Source organism: Notamacropus eugenii, chromosome 5 (genome assembly GCF_028372415.1).
Source record: "Notamacropus eugenii isolate mMacEug1 chromosome 5, mMacEug1.pri_v2, whole genome shotgun sequence".
In the NCBI taxonomy this organism is placed as follows: Eukaryota; Metazoa; Chordata; class Mammalia; order Diprotodontia; family Macropodidae; genus Notamacropus; species Notamacropus eugenii.
Window position 1 is genome coordinate 192,113,184 of NC_092876.1, and position 24,437 is coordinate 192,137,620.

The 24,437-nt window shown below is 38.4% G+C and overlaps 1 protein-coding gene across 5 annotated transcripts in view; it reads right to left on the reverse strand.

Annotated features, from left to right (window-relative positions):
- SPATA13 (spermatogenesis associated 13) overlaps window positions 1-24,437 on the reverse strand; it is a 362,537-nt gene that overhangs the window by 59,261 nt on the left and 278,839 nt on the right. For 4 of the 5 annotated variants that reach the window (XM_072611736.1, XM_072611739.1, XM_072611737.1 and 1 more), the window contains 3 exons: window positions 9,730-9,768; window positions 5,431-5,796; window positions 3,090-3,234 (listed from right to left, as the gene is read on the reverse strand). In XM_072611736.1, the coding sequence (XP_072467837.1) occupies window positions 3,090-3,234; window positions 5,431-5,796; window positions 9,730-9,768 (550 nt within the window). The remainder of the gene's footprint in view (window positions 1-3,089; window positions 3,235-5,430; window positions 5,797-9,729; window positions 9,769-24,437) is intronic. The other variant, XM_072611740.1, reaches the window with a different exon arrangement.

Below are 24,437 nucleotides of genomic sequence, written 5' to 3' on the forward strand. Positions count from 1 at the left end.
TGGCTGCCTTTGATGAATCAAATCAACAGATGCAGGTGATCTCCATACAAGGGTACTCAAAAATCTGATAAATGTGATTGCTGAACTACCATCAATGACCTTTGAATGATTGTGGACAATAGAAGTGGTACCATGGGTTTAGAAGAGAGAAAATGTACCAATTTTCAAAAAAAAAAAAAAGGGAGAGGGGGGAACAAAACCCACAGTGGAATATAATCTTGATGCCTGGCAAAACTATAGAATCTATTATTAAAGGAATAGTTGGTGAAGCTCTTGAGAAGGTTCAGAGATCAGAAAGAGCCAGCACCACTTAATCAAGGCCAGATTATGCCACATTTAGTTAGGTTTTTTTTGAAAGGCAGGTAGAACAGGGGAATGCTATAGTCATATTTAACCTAGTTTTTTAGCAAAATACTTGACAATGTTTCCCTGTATTCATGTGGAAAAAGAGAGAAGTGGGCTAGTCACACACTTTGGTGGGTTTAGAAGTGGTAAGCTCAAAGAATAGGCATTAATGGTTCAATATCAACTTGGAAGAAGGTCTCTAGTTGAGTAAGCCACGGATCTATGTTTGGCCCTGACCTACTTAATTTTTTTTTTCAATGAATTTGGATAAAGGCATAAAATGGCAAGCTTTTCAAATTTTCTGGTAACAAAAAGACAAGAAATATAAGCGTCAGGATCCAAAAAGATCTTGACAAGACAGAAAACTGGCCTGAATCTACTAAGATGAAATTTAATAGGGATAAATGTAAAGTTTTAACATGGGTTCAAAAAATCACCTTGACAAGGGCAAAATGGGTGAGACACAACTAGATAAAAGTTTATTTGAAAATGATCCAGACCAGAACAGGATGAATCAACGGAGCAATATGGGAACATAGAATGCCAACGCAACAGGCCATATGAGGGGAGGGATTATGTTCAAAATTAAGGTTGTAATAGTTCCCTTATTTAAATCACACCAGGAGTATTGCTTGTGGTTCTACATTTTTAAGAAGGACATAGTAAACTGGAGGACATCCAGAAGAAGCAGAGAGATGGTGAAGGATCTCAAGACTGTACCACACAGATTAGTTGATGGAAATGGAGATGTTGAGCCTGGAGACGAAGACCTGGCAGGACTGTTTTTAGGTATTTGAAAGGCTGCGATGTGGAAGACAGATGAGACTAGTTCTAATTGGCCCTAGAGGCCCAAGTAAACACTCAGCTTGCTGGGTCTCAGTTTTCTCATCTGTAAAATGAAGGAGATTGGAATAGGCGGTCTCTGAATTTCTTTCCAGCTCTAGATCTATGACATTCTGGTCTAAATGGCCTCTAAAATTCCTTCCAAATCTGAGTTTGTAAAATAGAAGACCAGAGAAGTTAAATGACCAGGGCACAGAGCAGTGGCAGAAAATGCAGAGAGGCAAACATAAATCTTGGGCAGCTAAATGATACAATGGATAAAGCACTGGGTCTGGAGTCAGGAAGACTCAACTTCCTGAGTTCAAATCCAGCCTCAGATATTCCCTATCAATGGAGTAGAAGTCCAGATCAACTCCCATCTTCTACGGTACAAGATGTCCTTCCTTCTCTCAAATTTTAGCGTTCACTCCAACTCACCCCCAAATTAATTTGTATTTCTTTATCTGTATACATACTGTTTTCCCCCAGTGGAAAGTAAACTCTCTGAAGTCAAGAGATTTTTATCTTTATATTTCTAGGTCTGAGAAGAGTACACAGTACTCAATACCTAGTTAATAATAAACAATAATAAATTTAATAATAAACTTATATAAATAAATATAATGTATAAATAAATAATAAAGCTAATAATAATTTCATGTTTATTGACTTGAATTTTGAAGAGGTTATTTCTATAAAAGTATGGGTTGAGGAAGGCAGTATGGTACAGCAGATCAGGTCAAATCCCACCTTTGATATTTATTAAGTTTGGGCAAGTCATTTAACCACTATGGGCCTTAGTTTCCTCATCTGTAAAGTGAGAGGGGTTGGACTAAGTGGCTTCTAAGCTCTTTTCCAGTCCTACATCTATGATTCTTTCTATTTTTTTTGAAAGCTAAATAAATGGCCTCAGATTCCTTTCAAGTCTGAGAATGTGAAACTGAGGACCAGCAAGTTAAATGACTTACCTAAATTCACAAAATTAGTCAAAAGAAGAGTTTGGATTAAAAACTACATCATCTGTAACCCAGTGCATTTTCCACTATACCATGGTGCTTAGCTTCAAAGGCAAAGATAAGCAAGTAACTGAAGGTAGAATTTTCTGATTTAAAGCCAAGTTCTTCATACATATGGTATCGATAGCTGTTCCCTTATCTAACTATCAATTGACTCTAGAAATCAACTCTAACTTGGGAGATTTAAAAAACAAAACAAAAACAAAACAAAATATCTGGATAAGACTTTAAAGCCCTTTCTAACCTAAGCCCTTTTTTCCTTTCCAATCATCTTATACTTGACTATTTCTATGTATGATTTCCACGACTATGATTCTATTTTCTATTTCCATGACTGTGATTCAGTGACACTGGCCTCCTTGCTTTTCCTTGATCAAGACACTTCATCCACACCTTTACATTGGCTATACCTCATGCCTTGAATGCCCTCCCTCCTTCTTTCTGCCTCCTGTCTTCCCTGGCATGCTTTAAGTCTCAACTAAAACACCACCTTTTGCAAAAAACCTTTCCTGGTCCCCCTCAGTGCTTATATCTTCCCTCTGAGATTGCCTTCCTTTTACTCGAAATCTTAAAAATACATAGTTGTAGGCATATCGTCTTCCCCATCAGAATGCGAGTTCCCTGAGAGAAGGGAACGTTTTTATTTTTCTTTGTATCACCAGCACTTAGCATAGTGGCTAGCACATTATTGATGTAACTTGACTAAATCTTCTCATTCCAAGTCTAATGTTTAGTCCATTTCACCCAAATGATCATCAAAACACCTTTTTTAAATATAAAAGTTTAGACAGATAAGATTTTTTACATTTTTGTGAAGCTATATAAAAGGCAAAATCATAATACTTTGAAAAAAAGATGCCTCCTGATGTTTCCTATGATGATCTCTAAGAGCTTCAAGAAACTTACTATTAGATGCTCTCATCTGCCGTCTGCGTCCAACTCGGTCCAGCCCAATGGGTGTGCTTTGTGAAAATGTGAATGGCCGTAACCGGGCAGAAACAGCTTTATATGGTGGCACTTGATGAGCTGGAACTGGGGGCCTTGTTACTGGCTACAAAAAGAAAATGAAAGGTTGTTATTAGTTATAATCAAAGATTCTCAGAAGTTACAGTTCTTGTAATCCTTTTCACACAATACGGCCAAGATCAAGGTTCTCACCCTGAAGCTGATTACAGATTTCAAACATCCTCTATCAAATGGTGTCAAAAACCTCAGCTTGTACTGAGTCTCAGTAGCACTTTAAAAGTCTCACTTCTTCAGTTGTTTACAGTCTGCATTTGCCTATATTCCATCATCCTTCAAACATGAATACAGTCTATGACATTTGTCAATTGTATGTAATACCAAGCCAAAGTATTATAGAGAACAGAAAAAGAGAAGTCCATGAAGGAAGCTTGTAGATTTCTCAAGATGTTCCTCCAGATAAATGCAGTAAAAGAAGTTAAGATACCTTTTTAAGAAGGACCTTTCCACCATCCCCATCCCCCACCAAAAAAGCTTCTTCTGCTATCTGGAAGATAGTCTAGTTTACAATACCATGTCTCCTCTTCCACATAAATTAATTCTGCTGACATGAAGTCTATTTAAAATGGGAGCAAACAATTGGAATCTGTCTTTGCTAACCAGATCTGCCATATTTAATTTGATTTTAAAATACACACTAAATTAGGGCAAGTTTATCCTTTCCTTTTTTTGCCTCCCAATTTCCCAAATTGGACAAATTCAAAGAAAATTTTTAAATAAACTCATCTCATTGCCCCAATACTGAGCTCCCTAACAGTCTTTTTGTCTCTCTCCCTTTCTCTCTCTCTCTCATACACACATATACATATGCAGATATATATATATATATATATATATACACACACACACACACAGATACACACATATATATTTATATACACATATGTAGATATATACAGTATATATCTACATATATGTATATATTTAAAGTAGGCTTAGCTTCCAATTATCTAATATTCCACCTAGTATACAAAATTTTTTTCAAAATTAGTATTATCTTGACCAGTTCTATTATTTCATTGGTGTAGGGAAACTCCCTCTAGGAACCATGACTTGGCAACTGCTCTGGAATTTACAGTCTAAGAGAATAGCCTGGGGTACTGAGATGATAGGTGGCTTGCCTAGGGTCACCCAGCTAGCACATCAGAGGCATGACTTGAACTCAGGCTTTATTGCCTCAGAGGACCCCTCTATTCACTATTCCATGTTGCCTCTTTGGGAGCAAAACTTTTAAATATGTCTTAAGGATTTCAATGTAAACAAATTTTTCACCTTATTTTTTTAAGTTCTCAATTTTAAGAATTTAAATTTTAAAGTTTCCAAGTCAAGGTTAATCACAATTAATGATATTAGATAATCGGCTTAACAAAAATAAATGTTACATTCTTTTCAGAATTTTTCATCTCTGTCGGTCCTTGTTCACTGCCAGTGGTGAGGAACTTGCAGCCTCGAGGTCACACGTGGCCCTCTAATCCAAGTTTCATTCCCTTTTATTAATGGGACTTGTTCTGTGAAGTGTGGATTCAGTCAAAGGGCTGCACTTGAGGACCTAGAGAGTCATATATGGCCTGGAGGCCGCAGGTTCCCCATCCCTGCATCTAGGAGAAGGAGCATACCTTATAATTTACTGCCTTTCTCCCAATGCCTAGCCCAGGTCTAATCAATTAGGGTATCCAATCCTGCTGAATGGTTTTCTGATATTCACCAAAAGGACCAATAGTAGAATTTTAACCACTTAATTGGCAATATGGCTGGAGAAGTGATCCAGGAAATATATTCCAGAAAATTCTATTTCCTATCTTTAAAAGAAAATCTCATCTGTCTTCAATTTCTCCATCTATATATATTAAAACTGAAGAACAACTTTTTCTTCCATTAAGAGCTTTATTTCTTGTCACTTTCCCCCAGTTCTGATTCAAACTACTTATCACTACATCATAGACTACAGAACTTTCCCTGTTTACATGCTTCATAAACGATTTACTACCCCAAAGAGAGAAAGTACATTAGTGAAAAGCATCCAGAGGTCAGATTGGTTAGTTTGAATTAGAATATATCTTCAGACAAAGTCAGGAAGAAAAGACTGAGAGCAGCTGACATCACACTTGGGGAAAAGAGAAGAAAGGAGAAGTATCCTGTTTATTTTAGAGCTCGAAGACAAAGGCCAGGAGGCTGAAGAAACACTGGGGCTTGTGGACTTTGGAAGAAGCACATCAGATCTTACTTGGGTCAGAAGATTTTCTATTTCTTCCGTCTGGTTGTTCCCATAGAAACTGACCCCTCCTATCACAGAGATGGGTCTTCTTTTTCGGCATCCTCTCGGGTAATCCAAAGAAACATTTTGGTCCGAGGTGTCAGAGGAGGCCACACTCTGCTGGTTTCCTCCATCCACATAGTCCAGTTTTTGGGTTTCCACGGCAACAGAGTCTTCAGGAATGGAGAAGCTTCTGCTTGTCAACTGACTATAATCAGAAAGGGGCCGAGGTCGAGATCTTTTTCCAGAACCCCATCTCCTCCTTGTGACTCTTTGTGGCTCGGTCTTTTCCTCATCCTGGGAGGAAGACTTCCTCCACTGTTCATCAGTAACAACCTTTTCAAATGTGAACAAGTTAAGTGAGCTTAAATGTCTAGAGAAATGTAAAACAAAATGAAACAACAGCTCCAACCCCCTGTCTATGCCATCCACCCTCCTTTAAGGAACCTTTGGTTTATTTTGCTACTGGAAAGTAAAGACTTAACTAAGACACAAACTAAAATAAATCAATCCAATTTTAGTTCCAGACTGAATTAAAACCATAACTTAACTTAGAGTCATTTTGCTGGAAGGACTAGTCAGTTATATCTGTGATAAAAAACAAGTTTTTTTTTTAAAAAAAAGAGCACTGATGTTAATATGATGCTGATTGGACCATCATTTATCCTGCTACAGTGGTCAGACTAAATTTATGGAACAATAGACTAGCCTAAGGAAATAGCTGGTAAAGGAAATGAGTTTACAACGTAATACTTTGCTATTCTGAGGTATTTTCTTATGGTAAAATATAGGCTACTCTGAAACTGAAGGTGTTTTTCAAGAAGCTTAAACCCAGCACTGGCAGTATGGCAAAGTAGATAGGGAGCTGTTCTTAAGTCAGAAAGCTTTGGATTCAAGGTCCTACTTCTGACACACATTGGTTGTGTAGCCCCGGGCAACTCACTTAACTTCCTAATGATCAAGTAACTCAAGTAACAGATTTCAGAACGATAATAATAATTCACATTTATACAGTCCTTACTACATGCTAAATATACGATGTCAAGCACTTTACAATTTTTATCTCGTTTGATCCTCACCAAAATGGGAGGTAGGTGCTATAATTATTGCCATTTAAAAGATAAGGAAATCGAGGCAGAGGTTAAGTGACTTGCCCAGTGTCACAAAGTAAATTTCTGAGGCTGGATTTGAACTCAAGTCTTCCTGACTCCAGATCCAGCACTCTATCCACTGCACCTCCAGTTGCTGCAAGAAGTGCTGCTGATCCACATTGCTATCCCTGTGAAATCACAGGTGCAGACCAGAAGAATGCAAGGCTACTTCAGGGTCAATATTGTAGAATGCATTTATCAGTGGTTGCTCAATAGCAGGGTGACATCAGAAAGTCACTCACTCTCAGTTTCCTCATCAGCAAAACCAGGCATTTGAAACATAAACTCCAAAATTTCTTCCAGTTCAATATTTTATGATTCTTAGGTAATAATTTCCTAAACATTCAAAGCACTTCATTCACATTAATTGATCCTTTTAAAGATGAGATAGAATAACTATTATCGAGGAGTATGCCCTAATCTAGATTGGCCTGTATAATTCAAAAGTTCATAGGTTTGCTTCTGGACATGATTTTTACTTCTCTTTAAAGTACTGACTCCTCCACAAAGTCTCAGGTTCATAGATTCATAAACTGAAAGCTATAAGGAACCTCGGGGGTTATGCATTCCATTCCCCCTCGTTTTATGGATGAGGGAATGGAGTTGTGGAGAGATTAATGGGTTACCAAAGGTCTCACAGGTGGTAAGCAGCAGAGGTGGCATTCCAACCTAAGGCCTTGGATGCCAAAATCTACAATCTTTCCCCTGCCCCTGCCTCTGTCTAGAGTTAAGGCCTTGTCCTTATTATAATAGACACATTAGAGAAAAGCAACCTGAAATATGTCCTTATATCACACCCTCTAATGCACTCATTATATAATACTGTATGTTACAGCTATCTGTACTTAGTTCATCCTCCAACAGGACTGTAACCTCCAAAAAGGTAGGGGCTGGTGTAATAGAAATATTGCATTTCTCCTAGCATTCGGCATAAGGCTAGGCAACCAACAATTGTTTGTTCAATGAATGATGCTTAGACGTATCTCCTGCAATGTGAGGGCTGAGTGTGAGTTGGCTGTATAAGGGAAGTAATGAGAGATGGCAGCCACAACAGTAGTGAAAGGAAGACAGATCAGGGAGTCCACAGCGAGTTTAAATAAGTGTCCGGCCACACGGACATGTCTCTCTGGCCTCCTTCCTAGTACTTCCATAGATATAAAACAGGGATGAAAGGGCAAGATCTATCCCAGGACATGGGGGAAGGGAACAGAGCAGCTAGTAAGTTACATGGTGGACAGAGGGGAACAGGGTTTATAGGAGCCCTCCCTAGGCCAGGGTTTCCCCAAAACAAAGGATAGAACTGTGATAAATTACCAAACTTAGCAGCCCTGGCTACCTTAGAGTAATGAGTGGCCCCAGACTGAGAAAAGATAGCAACTTAAGCAGGATTTACAAGTTTACCTTTCTGCTTTTTTTCCTCTTCAAAATACTAAGAAAACTTTTTTAAAAAATCAACCAATGGTATTCAAAGGCCAGGACCATGGAAGTCTACCCCATTTTCTCAGCGGCCATATCTGCTTATAATCTGCAGGAGAAACTCAGAGATTCTAAAACCATCAGGAATGAAACAAATGATATTAAAACAAATGTCTGATTTTTCTTTGTGCTCTGTCTCAGTCTGCCATTCATAATGTATCCTGGGTAAATCTCTCCCAAAGAGATTCCAGTTTTTAGAATGGAAAAACTGAAGCAGGAAGAAGAGAAATTTGTAGGTCAATATTAAAGCTCAAAAGCACTTGGAAGTATTTACTTCATCAGAACTAACATATCATGAAAAGGGATAGTAAAGAGACTGGGCTTGTTACTTTTTGTTATAGGGACCTCCCAAGAAAGGAAATTCCCTTCACTAATGCAAGCTGACACTTTCTCTGCCATGTACAGTCTTGGAGTTAGTTGCCCAGAGCAAAGAGAGGTTCAGGTAACTTATTCAGGGTAACAGCCAGTATGTGTCAAAAACAGGATCTGAACCTAGGTCTTCTTGATTCCAGGATGCTCCATTCAGCTCTCTATGCACTGCAACACACTGCCTCTCATAACAATAATAAAAATCTATGAACAATAAGATGAGGAGAAAACACTTTTAACCTTTAACAGTATGAACTGCTCCCACTGCCTGTATCTGTCCTAAGGCAATCCAGAATTCAATATCATTATTCCAACAGACACTGTGACAAACAGGGGGTTCTTAAGAAATGGTAGATATTTCAACTCTTTTTCTTCCCTGAAAATTATTTTTTTTGACCAATTTTGGTTCAAGATTAAATCATTTAGGCAGTGAGACAGAGAGATGAAGAGAGAGATGGAAAGAGAGAGAGAGAGAGAGAGAGAGAGAGAGAGAGAGAGAGGAGAGACAGAGGCCCCAGAGATCAGATTTGGGCAAGGTCCACCAAAGCCAGCCCAAACGGATGATGAATTTACTTTTTTCTTATTCTTATGCAAAAAGGAGCCAGATTTTCTTCACTGAAGCTGAAAAATAAGGAAATGGATTTGGGAAAACAATAGCCCAGCTTAGCTGTGCAGGTAACAAATCCTCCGGAGGACTCAAACACATTCCAGGAAATGATCTCAGCTCAGTAATTCCACGTATTCCCCAAAGCAGGGAAATCACATACCACCAGCAACAGTGATTGGATTAATCTTTTTAATGCAATGCGCCTCCAATCTCGGCCACTGTCCACCCACAGGTGCCTCTGCCCTAACCTGCTGCTCATTCCGGCAAACTTCTCGGACTACAGCAGCAAAGGGAAATACACAGCGCAGGGTCTTAGGGCCCATAGCAACATTAGTTTGGGAAAATACGTGTTAGGCTGAAGAGTCTGTTTAATTTCTGACCCAAGGACGGAGGGAAGAAATCACTCAGATTTCAGTTAGCACTAACGATTTCAGTCCCGTCAGAAAGAGATAGGCCTGGAAGACAAATGAGAACCTTGAACTATTTTCAAAAAGTAATCAACATTAGCCAACTTTATCTGGCTCAGGACAAAAAAGAAATAAAGAAAACTGCCTAAATCCAATGTCAGTGACAAAGTCTTCCATTCTTGATTCTACTTTGAACTCCTTGGAGGGTGTCAAAGAAAAACAAACAAACCTTTCCCCCAAAGAAGCCAAATCGACCTACCTCTGAGTCTGCCACTGGCAAGGGTTGTCCACATACACACTGGAAGAGCAAACAGTTGATCACAACCATATTTTTAGAGGCTTAAAAAAAAATAAAGCTCTTTTACTTTTAAAACAATCCTATTGAGAATGGAAACAGGTCTCCTCTCATGGTTGGCTGGGTCCTTTGACAGGGTTCCCGGCAGCTCTGGGGAGAAGTTCAGGAGAGCATAGACCCACTCTTAAATAGCCAATTCACACCCAAGCCATAAACTTTTGTAAACAGCCTCTCCAGGGAGTCACTGCCCTGTTAACTCTTGCTTGACCAGTCTTAGCACACTCTTCTCATTCATTTTCATTCTACTGGTCTCTGTCCACTGGGATTTCTCTTTATGTTGGCCATCAACTCTAGTATCTTCCTTTAAAGCAGGGGTTCTCCACCTGGGATCCACAGACCACCCCCTAAAAGGAATCCATGGACAGATTCAAATCATGAATTTGGATAGCAAAAAATACATTTTTTAAATTTCAATATAATTGGTTTCTTGTATAATGCTATGCGTTTTATTTTGTGCACTTAAAACATTACTCTGTTTAGTCCAGTGCCTGGCACATAGAAGGAGATTAATAAGTGATTCCTGCCTTGACTTCAGAAGGGGTAAATAGGTTTCAACAGACCTCCAAAAGGAACTGTGACCCTCCAAATGCTTTAAGAACCCCTGCTTTAAAATAAAAAAAAATATGAAAAGTGATCTGGGATTAGCTATCACACAAAAAGCCTAGAACCACTCATAATTCATCCTAGAAGGTTACTTACATAATGAATTTTTATATAAAATGACTTTCTTAAACTGTGACCCAAATGTATCATTGTTGTAAAGAAAAACAGCAAATATTTACAAGAGAGAGGAGTTAAAGTGATGCAAATGAGGAAACATTTTTGCTATTTATGAACTGAAAATAATTTTTCAAAACTTCACTGTTAGAAGATCTGGGATTTCATGTGGTCTTAAGCTAAATTAATAGAAATATGATGTTCAGAAGAAGGAAATCCTATGCTCCAGTCAGACCACATCTGCCATCTTACATTCAGTTCTGGCCATCACATTTCTAAAAGTGCCAGAATGTACCAAGATGGTGAATTCGGGGACTTAGGAATACATCCTCCAAAAATAGGCTCACTGCTTGGCATGAATGGGGCAATGATAATGGACAATGTGTGGGTGGGGGCTGAGAGGGAGGTAATGCCGCTCGTTTATTATGTTCATTTTCTCTGCCAAGCAGAATGATCTTTTGACTAGAAAAGACAAGACAGAAACAGCACAAAAATAGATTTTTAAAAGTACCCAAGATTAGAAGGGAGATAGTAAGACAGTATATCTGTCTTTGATGAATTCAAGCAAATAGGCCTGACTTCATCCACAAAGGAGAAGCCATCACAGCAAAGGTCCTTAAGCTCCACTTTTATGGGGATCAGTTGAAAGAAGTAGAGATGTTTACTCTAGGGGAAATTTTTTTTTTTGGCAGGGGGAGCATGAAAGCTGTTTTCAAGTACCTTAAGGTTTACTATATGGAAGAGATTTAGATTTATTTTGTTTAGACTAAGAGTAATAGGCGAGAGGTACAGAAGTCAATTTAGGCCTACACATCCTAACAACCAGCGCTTTCTAAAACTAGAATGGGTTATGTCATAACGTAGTGAGGTCATGAAGTCGTGAAGTATAGGCTAGATGGTAGAGTGTATTCCTTTTCAGCTCGGAGTTGGTCCAATGGTTGCTGAGTTCCCTTCTGACTCAAATTCTGTGACAGTATGATTCTTTAGGCAACAGGAAAACAAGTGATGATTTTTAAGCAAGAAAGTAATCAAAAACTTTGAATTAGGAAGGTTAACTATCTGCCATGTATGGGACGGACTGGAGCAGGTTGAAGCTAGAAGTGGAAAGACTAGTTAGGAAGCTGCGAGAACACAAAGGCTTGGACCAAGATGGCAGTAGTAATAGACTTACTACTATAAATATATTATATTATATTACATTATTTTATATCATATTATATTATATTATTATTATAGACAAAAAGAAAACGACTCCCAAGATAATATGCTGGTAGAAATCTGCCTATATGGTGACTGTCTCTCATGCCTGCAGTGCTCTCCATTCTCACCTCCACTGTCTTGGTTCTCTGGATTCCTTCAAGACTGAGTTCAAATCCTACCTTCAGCAGGAGGTTTTTCTGTATCTGTCTCAGCTACTAGTGCCTTTTCTGAGATTGCCTTCCATTTACACTCTCCCTCTCTCTCTTTATATATATGTGCATATATATACATATATGGATAGATAGATATAGATATATGTGTATGTATGTATGTATATGTACATAGGTATATATACAAATATTAGCATGTGCACTGTTATTTACATGTCTCCTCCACAAGGATGTGAGCTCCTTGAGATGAGTCTGTCAAGTCTTGTCAATTCTATCTCTCCCATATCTATGCCATTCTTTCCATTTTTTATACTCCCCTCATCCTAGCACAGGCCTTCATTACCTTTTACCTGGATTACTGCAATAGTCTTGTAACTGTTCTCTCTCATCCAATCTATCCCAGAGAATGCTACGAGAGGAATCATCCTGTCCATAAGTGTTCCCTTGACCCTCTCTTCAAAAACAGACCTCACATTTTGTTTTTGTTTCTGGATCTTTATTTATCCCATCATTCCCTATCCCCAGAATACTTCCTTGCTACCTACAACTTCTGCCTAGCCTCCTGGGAAATCTTATCCTTCAAGAGTTATTTCTCCCATGACATTAGCCCCGATTTCTCTCAGTTGGCAATGATACTTGAACGCAAATAAAATTTTGCACTTTTTTTATATACTTATAATATAATCATTATCATTTTACTATGCATTATGCTTAATTCATTTGGGTGATCATTCATAAACAAGTGAGCAAATATTCTATTAAGGTCTAGTTCATCGCTTTCCTCTGTTTTCCTCCTCTTATATTTAAGTTTCTTCTCTTAAACTTAAGCTTATCTGTGTATGTTTTATGTACCATCCTAGGTTACAAGTATCTTAAGGATAACATTAAGGAATATCCAACATAGTACTTAACACAATGCTTTTAAGGAAAAAAAGTGCTCAGGATATACTTTTGAGTGAATGAAGAAACACAAAATGCAATGCCTCTGTGTCATTTATAAAGCACTTTCACATAGACTGTCTCATTTTTTTTTCCCCACTCAAATTTATTCTACAAGGTTGCCAGGACACAATAGGCATGGCTGCTCCTATTTTGCAGATAAGGAAACTAAAGTTCATGGAGGTTAAGTGACCTGTGACAGCAAGTAGTACAACTGGAATTACAATAACTGTTGTGAATCCTTAGTTCAGTGCTGATCTCTGGCTTAAGGTTATGACTAATGTTAATTAGTGGCAGAACTAGTACTACGTATGTCTCAAGGCTCCTGACTCCCAAACCCAGAACTTTTTAAGTGCATAATAATAAAAAAAAAAAATAATAAAAAGAGCTAACACATAGCACCTACTATGTGCTACAAACTGTGCTTAGTGCTTTACAAATATTATCTCATTTGATCTTCACAAAAACCCAGAGTCACAGATGTTATTATTATCCCCATTTTCACAGATGGTAAAACTGAGGTAAATAGAGAATAAATTATTTGCCCAGGGTCACATTTGAACTCTGGTTGTTCCAACTCTAAGCCCAATATTCTATCCACTCACTGTACTGCTTAGTTACCCCTAGGATCCTAGCAACTTTCCAATAGAGATGAATAGTCTTTAAGATTGGGCAGCAAGGCAAGTGCAGGAGTCAGGAAGACTCCTTTTCCTGAGTTCAAATCTGGTCCTGAAGAGTTAGGACTGAAATGAATAAACAACAAAAGTCTTTAATAGGCTTATTTAACAGAATATTCAGATGGAAGGAGGTAGAGTAAGGAGGGCAGTAAACTAAATCTTAATAAAACTCTGCTAAAACAGGCCCTGTTGCTCATTAATGTTCCCCCAAAGACAAACTGGTTATGCTCACAATATAGTCAAACTATATTCAATGACTGATTAAATTGGTCCCCTGATCAATAACGCTTTCCCTTCAGATCAGGGGTCATCCAGAATTAGAAATGAATCCCATTATCAAGCCTTCCCAGGTCCATTCTCATGACCCTTAACTGACCCCAAATTAAACAAGTCTTTTCAAAAATTGTTGTTTTTCATGATCCCATTTGGGGTTTTCTTGGCAAAGGTACTAGAGTGGTTTGCCAATTCCTTCTCCGGATCATTTTACAGATGAGGAAACTGAGGCAAACAGCAGGTGAAGTGATTTGCCCAGAGTCTCACAGCTAGTGTCTGAGGCTAGATTTGAACTCAGGTCTCCCTGACTTTAGGCACAGCATTCTATCAACTGTGCCTCCTAGCTCCCCGCCCTTTTCAGAAATATATCTTTATCTTATAGCATATAGGCACAGAAGAATCTCAAGCCCAGCTAAGGTTTTTAAAAATTACTTCACAGAAGGTGCTCTAAAATTGAAATGCGTCTCTGATTTGGGCTATGAGCCCTTTGCTTTATCTTTAGAACTTTGCTTTTCGGTACGTAATCTATACACATTTTACCTATACTTACAATAGGGTTCCCCCCAGCTAGAATGTAAGTTCTTTTAGGGTGTAGTACAGTGGAGAGAATATTGGATTTGAAGTCAACAAATCCTGCTTCTGTTACTTACTACCTATTTGACCTTAGGCAAATTTGACCTAGGCTTTCATTCTTCATCTGTAAAAATCAACAGGTTGGAGCAGATGGCGTCTAAGACCCTTTTTAGCTCTGTGATCTTATAACTGGTTCATTTTTTTTCTTTCTACCTCTACTGCTGAGGATAGTTGTTGGCACATAGTAGGCTTTCAATGAATTCTAGCTGAATTGAAACAGTTTGTGTTGCTAGAATTACAAAAAAAGCTCTCCTCTAGGTCTCATGTGAATAACATTACCTATTAGTAGAAATATTTTCAGTGTTATTTTTTCAGATTTCCAAGAAACCAAAAAAAAAAAAAAAATCCAAACAACCCAATAAAGTTTTATAATCAGGGAGGCTATGGCCTTGAATCATCTGTTTAAGGAGTAATGAGTCATTTATTAAAAATGCTTGGACAGTAAATGTTTTTATCTCTCTTGGCAGAGGCAAAGTTAAGCCATTTCTATAAATAATTGGAAAATATAGGAATGGCATCACATTCTTCAATTGTCCTTGAATGGCATAAGGACAGATTAAAAATGAATCCTATATTGTGTAACTGGGCCACTTAGCAAAAGCGCAAATGGTCCGGCCATGCTTAGAATCCTTAGTTCATTCAGCACAGTGCTAGGAACCTAGTAGGCTTTTTTAAATATATACTTAAATTGAGTTCAGAATGAGTTGGAAAATGGTTGTGCTTTTTTGGGGAACAAAATACAATGAAGGTAATTTCAAGTCTAGGAAAAAAACTCTGTACTGGACTCATCAAAGATTAGCCACTTAAAGGAAGGTGCCTTTCTCCTCACTGGCATTATTCTCACAAGAACTGTAATCCCAAAATGATTAGTCTTGCTCTACATTATGGGTATACTTTGCTTTATGAATAACTCAAAATTAGATACCAATTAGTTAACAAAAGATCTCAGAGAATTAATAGATCTCAAGCCCCTACATAATACTTGAGGGTTAAAAGTATCAAGCCTGAAAGTTTCTTACCTTGATTTCTCTGTGCGCAGAGTTGCATTTCCAGAATAATTAACCACCTATTAGATATTTACCACTGGATATTCTACAGTTACCTCCTACTTATAAATGCAAAAATAGTAAAGGCACTGAAAAGGTCTACCTTTTTGGAAAATGAGTACCTAGAAAAGTCAGTTGAATTCAATTAGCATTTATTGAACATTATAGCATAGGAGATGAAGAGCTGGTCTCAGAGTTTGGAAGACTGGGGCCATTGTAGATGAACCCAAGTCCTCTTCTATTATTAGAATTTTAATTGATTATAAAACAAATCTGGAGAAAGTATGGTGAACTTACACTTTAATTGCTATTTCTTTTCTACAGTCAAATTTCTTAGGAAGATGACTAAAAAGTTAAATATTCAACAACTTTTGAAAATTTAAATGCATCAGAAATTCATTCTTTTTAACTCACATTTTTCATACAATATGCTGACACTGCTGACCACCTCTCTCTGGAGTTTTACCAGCACAGTCCTCTCTTGTTTCTCTGTTATCTATCTATTTACTCCTCAATCTCCTTTGATGGATCTATGATTGGTGAGTCATAGCTTTTTTAGCACTTGCTACAAGTGTAGTCCAAGGTTCTGTCCTGGGTCCTCTTGTCTTTCTTCACTCAGATTTGCAACTTTAAACACATTTAGCTCTTTCCTCTCCTTTACCTCTCAATATTCAATTAAGGGGCATATCTTGTTAATTCCACCTTCCCAATATCTCTCAAATTCACCCCTTTCTCTCTACTCATGTATTCACCATCCTAATCAAGCCCTCAGAAATCCTTGCCTAAGAATGAGGAGACCATTGTACACCCTAAGAGCAGTGATCAACTGTGAATAGCCTAGTTATTCTCAGACATACAAGGATCCAAGATGATTCTGAAGAACTTAGAATGAAAAATGCTATCCACCTCCAGAGAGAGAACTGATGGAATTTGAATGCAGATTGAAGCATTTTTTACTTTATTTTTTTCATGTTTTTTTTTGTTGTTGTTGTTTCTGTTTTCTTTCACAAAATGACCAATACAAACTGCTTTGCATGACTGAACATGTATGACCTATATCAAATTGCTGGTCATGTCTGGGACGGGGAGATAAGAGAAGAAGGGAGAGAATTCAGAAATCAAAAATTTTTTTTAATGTCTAAAATGGTTTTTACATGTCATTGGAGAAAAAAAATTAAGCCTTCTTGCTCAGATTATTGCTCCTAATTACGTCTCTTTGCCTCCAGTCTCTCCCCTCTCCAAATCATCTTCCACATAGTTACCAAAATGATGTTCCTAAAGCATATGGCCATGCCACACCCCTGCTCAAAAAGCTCCAAGTGATTTCCTACTACCTAAAGTTGGCAAGCATTTATTAAACACCTACTATGTACTAGGCATTGTGCTAAATGGGGATATAAAGAGAGACAAATGCAGAAGACAACATGTACAAACAACTATGTACAAACAAGATATATATAGGATACACTGGAGATCATCTCAGAGGAAAGGTGTTGTCATCAATCAGGAGATCAAGGTATGTTTTTAGAGGAGAATGGAAGGAAGCCAGGAGGCAGACATGATGAAAGAGAGAATTCCAAGTGTAAAGGACAAATAGAAAAAAAAAGGCATCATTTGGAAAATGGGTTGTGTGCAGGGGCAAGGGGTGAGGGAGAAGAAAGGGGCCAGTGTTGCTGAATTATGGATTATGTGGAAAGGAATAAAAAGACTAGAAAAGTAAGGAGGAATCAGGTTATAAAGAGCTTTAAAAGTCAAAGAGATGATTTTGTATTTGATTCAGGAAATAATAAAGAGCCACTGGAGTTTACTCAATAGGGGAGTGATATGGTCAGACCTGTTCTGATACTCTGATCACCCTGGTAGCTGAGGAGAGGCTGACAGCTATGGCAATGGTCCTGGCACGAGGTGATGAAGTCGTGCAGCGCCCTACAGAAGAGATGTTGTAAAGACAGGATGTGGCAAGATTGGATATGGGAGTGTGTGTGTGTGTGTGTGTGTGTGTGTGTGTGTGTGTGTGTGTGTGTGTGTGTAGGAAGAGTGACAAGTTGAGGATGACACATAGATTGTCCAGGTAACTTGAAAGATGGTAGCACTCTCAGTAGTAATATGAAGTTTAGGAAAAGGGAAGGGTTTGAGGGAGAAAGAGGAGTTCCATTTTGGACACAATGAGTTTAAGATATCTATAGGATAGCCAGGATTCTAGGATATAATACACCATAAGGCTCCAGTGTGATTTTCCAAGCATATTACATATCCCTTCCCTCACTTACTCTACTTTCTACTACACCAGATTACTGGCTATTCTTCAAACACTGTTACCCTCCCCCTCCTCAACCCCAACCCCACCCACCCTGGGTAGAATACACTCCTTCCTCACCACCATGTCTTAGAACGTGTAGCTTTCTTTAAAACTCAGTGCAAATGACTCTTCTTTGTCTGATTCCCCTGCTGCTATTCCTGACGCAAAAAAATGACTTTGTATATATTGTCAATTATCTACATATGTGCACATGCTGTTTCACCTGATAAAATGGAAGGTCCTTGATGACAGGAACTGCTGCTTTTGACTTTAAATCTCCATCCCTAGCACCTATCAGAGCATGTGGCATGAAGTAGGTGCTTAATAAATGCTTGATGATTAACTGAATACATGCATAGAACCTTTGGAATGTCTGTGTAATGATTTAAACTGTGCTCTTTTCATGGAAGGCAGAAGGATGTGAAGAAGAGAAGACTGTAGTTGCACAGGAGGAAATAAGAAAGGGGGGATTCGGTTTTGGTAGAGATTGAAAAGTGAATGTCAAAGTTGTTAAAACAAGTAGCTAATTGTTTGCTACACCACCAAGACCTGAAAGCTCCTGTGGACACAGTGTAAGCAACAAAATGAATTTTCTCAAGTTTCTTAACAATTCTGAACCTTGACGCTCATTCCAAAACTAGCAAAAGGTAGCCATCTCAGCTGGTCCCAGGATGGGAAGGGAGTTCCTACCCCTACACCACATGAAAGGGGAGGAAAGAAAATAAAATAAAGACATACAGGCTTTCTTTCTTTTCCAGACCCTGATTGAATACATTTGAACTCCAATCCCATCTCCCATTATCAGGGTGCCTAGATTCAAGGTCAGTTGCTCTGTCACAAATATTTGGGTCCTACTAATGCAGTAGATATGGTTCTAAAAAGGTCTAAATAAACTGAATTTGGCAGGATGATACGGTAGTGAAGGCAGGAGATGTGGAGGTATGTTCAAGCAGCTATGTGGGGTAGTGGATGGACAGAATGATTCAGTTGGAATCAAGAAGTTCTAAGTTTGAATCCTGTCTTAGACACTTACTACCTCTGGGACCCCGTGTGAGACATTTAACCTTGTTAAGTCTCAATTTCTTCATCTGCAAAAAAATGACAATAATAGCAGCTCCCACAAATGGTTGTTGGGCACTTAAATGAGATAATACATGTAAATTACTTTGTAAACCTTAGAAGACTATAAATGTGAATTATTGTTATTATTAAATGAGTGGTTGAAGTAGATCAGACTTGCCAAACGTGGCACACTGGCAACTTGGGACCCATGACATTCCTGAGTGTGCCCAAACTAGATTAAAATGTAATTGGAAGATATATAACAAAATAAATAAAAATACAATAAAACATAGATGATGTTAATACGTAGTCATCCTAAGTCAATATGCAGCCCACAGGGATCCTTATGCATGGTTTAGTAGTCTCCATTTCTATTTGAATTTGACAACACTGGTTGAGACAATCCCTAAGAACTAACCTCTTCCCCAACCTCTAATCTAATTTCTATTATTGAATTTCTACACAGTGCATGAGGAATGATGGCATCTTTATACTTCTCTCTTCAAATTACCTCCACTGGTTTTTTTAAGTCTACATTTTAGCTAGTGCTTGTTTAAGACACTTGTCTAAGACACAACCCAAAGAAGGGAGCAAAGGTCATGTAGAATAGTTGAAGGAGGAAGAAAAGGCAAAGGTTGAAGAAAGAAAAATTTACTGATGTTTGAGAAGGAGAAATAGAAAAGAAGAAGACTCTTAAGAAAATACTGACCTTTGGCTTCTTTTACATTCTGTCCTTCTTTCAGGAAAATATTTACTAGTCACATAGAAGTTTATCACCTCTTTTTAAACCTGATGAAATTCAGTCAACAAAAAGAAACCCCCTGAGATCCATGTAAGTTGTTTTTTGTATTAGTATTGTCACAAAGGTTGGTCAGATTCAAAGCCAACATCATTTTATTTACAAAGCAAGCTGTAGTCTACTATTAACACCAAGGAACATAAGAACTTGACTTTTCTGTCCTCTGTTTCAAAATAGTCTGAACTGAAAATAGGCAAAAAGACATGGGACACATTTAAAGCAAAAATGCCCCAAGTCTCTTCCCACTCTCCCCCATACTGCATTCAGCTGCCAAAGTGACTTTCCTAAAGTGCAGGTCAAATGATGACACCCTCCTACTCAATAAACTCCCTTCCTCCTGACTCTCATCACCTTCACGATCAAACACAAAAATCCTCTGGCATTCAAGGCTCTTCCTAACCTACCCCTTCCCACCCTTACCTTTCCAGTCTTTGTGGAGCCTGCTCCCTGATATGTACTCTTCAATTCAGTGACACTGGCCTCGCTGCTAGTCCAAGAACAAGACATTCTATCCCTTGGCTCCAGACATTTCCTCTGGCTATCCCCCATGCCTGGAATGCTCTCCCTTCACATCTCTGACTCCTGGCTTCCCCCACTTCCTTCAAATACCAAGTAAAATCTCACCTTTCTACAAGAAACCTTTCTCAGTCCTTCTTAATTCTAATGCCTTCTGTTAATTATTTCCTATTTATGACTAGTATGTTATGACAAGTCCTATATGACTTGTTTGTATAGATCTGCTCCATTAGATTATGAGCTTCTTGACAGCAGGTATTGTTTTTTACCTCTCTGTGTCCCTAGCACGTAGCACAATACCTAGCACATAGTAGATAATGTTAATTGCTAGACTGAATTTAGAAACTTTCTGATATTTTTAAGAAGAGTTTTGAGGACACACAAAGCCACTTTGGTGCTGTCACTGATTCAGAGAGGAATGTTCCACTGTCAGTCAATAAATCGTCACTGGCAGAGTTAAACATTTCAGCACTTGCTGTGGTGTGTGTTGTGTCCAATGTGGGAGTAAAGAAGTGGTACTATTCATGAAAATCTAAAATATTTGTAACATAAAGGGGATTAAGATATTTAAAACTAAATTATAACTGTATAAATTTTGGTGACTGATTTTTCATACGTTGAGTTTATCAGGGTCAGCATACATTTGGTTTTAGATTGTGACTGTCAGGGATAGGAAATTCAAACACTATGATTACAAAGACAGGCTAAAGATAGCTTCTGCTCTCAAGGAGCTCACATTCTAAAGATGAAGACAACATGTAAACAACCACATATATACAAGTCACGGACAGGATAAACTGGAAATAATCAGCACGCAAGAGAATTAAGGGGCATCAGCAAAGGTTTCCTTTAGAAAGTGGGGCTTTAGCTGAGACCTGAAGGAAGCCAGGAGGTGCAGATGAGGAGAGAGAACATTCCAAGCTTGGGGAACAGCCATCAAAAACGGTTTGGAGTGGGGAGATGGAATTTCCTTTCCAAGGAACAGCAAGGAGGTTGGTGTTAATGGATTGCAGAGTGTATGAAGGAGAGGAGGCTAAGGTGTAAGAAGACAATTAAGATTTTTCTCAACCTACATGAAGAAAAATATTTATAGCAGCTCTTTTTGTGGTGACAAAGAATTGGAAATTGAGGGGATGCCCATCAACTGGGGAATGGCTGAACAAGTTGTGGTAGATGGTTGTGATGGAATACTATTAGGCTATAAGAAATGATGAGCAGGCTAATTTGAGAAAAGGACCCGAAGCTGAGTGAAGTGAGCAGAACCTGAAGAACACTGTACACAGTAACAGTAATATTGTACAATGATCACCTATGAGTGACTTAACTCTTCTCAGCAATACAATGATCCAAGAAAATTCCAAAAGACTCCTGGAATATGCTATCCACATCCAGAGAAAGGCCTGATGGAGTCTGAATGCAGATCAAAGCATACTGTTTTCCATTTCTTTATTTTTTTCCTGGATTTTTCCTTTCATTCTCTTTCTTCTTTCACAACATACTAATCATGTTTTACATGATTGTGCATGAGTAACCTGTATCAAATTGTCTGCCCTCTTGGGGAAGGGGAAGGGGAGAGAGGGAGAAAAATTTGGAACACAAAATCTCATGAAAAATGAATGTTGAAAATTGTCTTTACATGTAATTAGAAAAAATAAAATACTACTAAAATTTTTAAAATGACAAGCCGAAAAAAATATTTTCTTCAGCCTTCCAGTCTACAACGTAATGCAGGTTTTATAAAGACAATATGAACTTCACAAAGCATACTGATATTGTATCATCAAATACGACTGCAAGCAAACAGTGATTTTCTTACTTAGGTTGACTTATATATACTTCATATAACTTCGGACCATTTAGTGGTATATCACTTCTAGTTGATTAAATGTGCTAATTATTCTTATAAAAAGTTGGGCATTAGGCTCTTGGTTAGGAAAATAATCCCCTCCTATAACACAGCTTCCCATAGGAAATTAGATTCAGCATCATTTCAACATACAGTCCCCATCTCCAGGAAGACAACTTGGTAAAGCACAATGTGAGAAGAGAACAAAAAATGTTCTTCTAAAACATTTCCTCTCCATTGGGTTCACAGGATCAGAGACTTGGAGCTGGGAGGTTGGAGGTTTTCTAGTGACACTTCTCATTTTCACAAAGCCTGGAATGAGTAAATGACTTGTGCAAGATCACATAGATCTAGACTAGAACTCAAGTCCCATGGCTCCAAATCCACAGCCCTTTCCTTTACTTCTCTGAATGTGCAAATGTGTCAGTTTCAATGTTTTTGGCATTCAGTGTTTTTAAAGGTCATAACTATTGCACTCCAAAATAAAAATACCTTTCACTTTTCCACTGGAAAAAGAAACTCTCTTGCCCTAATACCGAGTGAACATTGTCGCAGCAAATAGACCATTATTTAAAAATATGAAGCAGAAGAGATCAAATACTTCATGGTAATTAAATATTTTTCTTGAAGATAGATGATGACTCTTTTCAACTTGAGTTAGGTACTTGGTTAGCCTATGGTGAACTGAGGTTTCCACAGACCTTTTCCTTTGTGACTGTGACTTTATCTGATAATAATAATAAAAACAAAATATAGACTGGAAGAAAGCTGGGTACATAGTCCATTAATTTTCAATCATATGTAAACCATACTGTGAAAGGAGACCTATGTCTTATGCAACCCTGCTCTTGGGTTGAGCTATAGGAAATGTTGCAAAACACTGACATTTCTGAAAGGAAGTCATGAGAACAGATGATTAAGTTCCTTTAGAAAAAAGAAACTTTGGTTTCCCAAAGAAAGGGCATGAAATAAAAGAGTATACTTAAAAAAATTTTTTTTTAATTTAAAAAAAAAAGAATTCTATAGTGACACTGACCTGGGCAATCTTTCTGAGAGAAGGTCTTTGAGAATTGCTAGACGTACTTTGGTTCCTTCTGGTTTTGCTAACTCTGAACCAAAGGTATGAAACTTTCTTGGAGAAACTTGCTTCAACTTTCTTGAAACTTTCTGAAACTTCTGTTTAAGTTTTCAAAGAAATTATATTTTTTTATTCAAATAATTCAAGCCATAAAAATAAGGCCATTTGTACACGAGACTTTTCTGGATTGCTCAGGCAGCGGTGGGGAACCTTTGGCCACATGTGATCTCAAGGTTTCAGGTTTCCCCATCCCTGGCCTCAGCTGCTAATTCCTTCTCCTCCAAATCACTTTGTGTCTATTTTGCATATGACTATAGATGAGAGTAGCTCTTCCCAACTATACTCTTAAGTGCTTTGTGGGCAAGGACTGTGTTTCACAGATAACACACAGCAGGCACTGGAAGGTTCAGTCTCCAACCTCTAACAGGTTCACTCTTGATCTGTTCAGACAGGAAGGGCAGCTTCAGAGGGATTAACAATTTTACTTTATTCTAGTCTAGTCTTCTCAGAAAGGTTCCTGATAATGGAAGTACTAACTCCTACAGAATTCCCTAATCACCCTTCTTTCAGAGGCCAGTGAGAAGGGGAGGGGGGGAAGGGGGCAACTGCCCCTACATCTCGATGGGGTCAATCGAGACAAGCACAGCTAGTACACTCCCCTAAATCCTTCAAGCCTCAATGGGGGCCGGTCGAAGCAGATGTATGCATTTCTCCATGCATTACCCCTGGCTCCCCCCATGGATTCCCCTCTGGATTCCCCATGGTTTTCTCCATGGATTTCTCCACTCACTGACCGTACCCACCTGCTTTATAGGGCAACAGACAAAGAGGACATCTTGCCAACATTAAGCTCACAAGTTAACTTTAGCAATATTGTCATTCTGTGCAAGCGTAGTAAATATTACCTTATGATACCCCTTATCTCATGGCGCAGCCTCAGTAGGGCTGTCTGTCATTATGATCCTAGGAATTACTATCTAGGGTCCTTGGAACTATTCTGGGAGTTATTCTCTAGCTCCTGTAAACTAGACATTGCCATGGCCACGGAGCCTGAGAAACTAAAGTCTAAAAAAGATAACAAAATGCTCCAAACATGCAGACTGCTTTCACCTTTTATCCCAAGAGCTGGTGTATAATGGGCACTTAATACACACCTACTGAATGCCTGACTAAATTACAGCTTTAGAGTTGGAAAGGACCTCAGCCGCCACTTGTTCTGACCCACTCAGATTTACTCTACACCACATCAGTCAGGAGGTCTTTACTCGGAACTCTCCAGTAACGGGGAACTCACATTCTCCTGGGCCAGTCAATTACACTTTGGACAACTTGAATTATCAGGAAGTTGTTCTTTGTG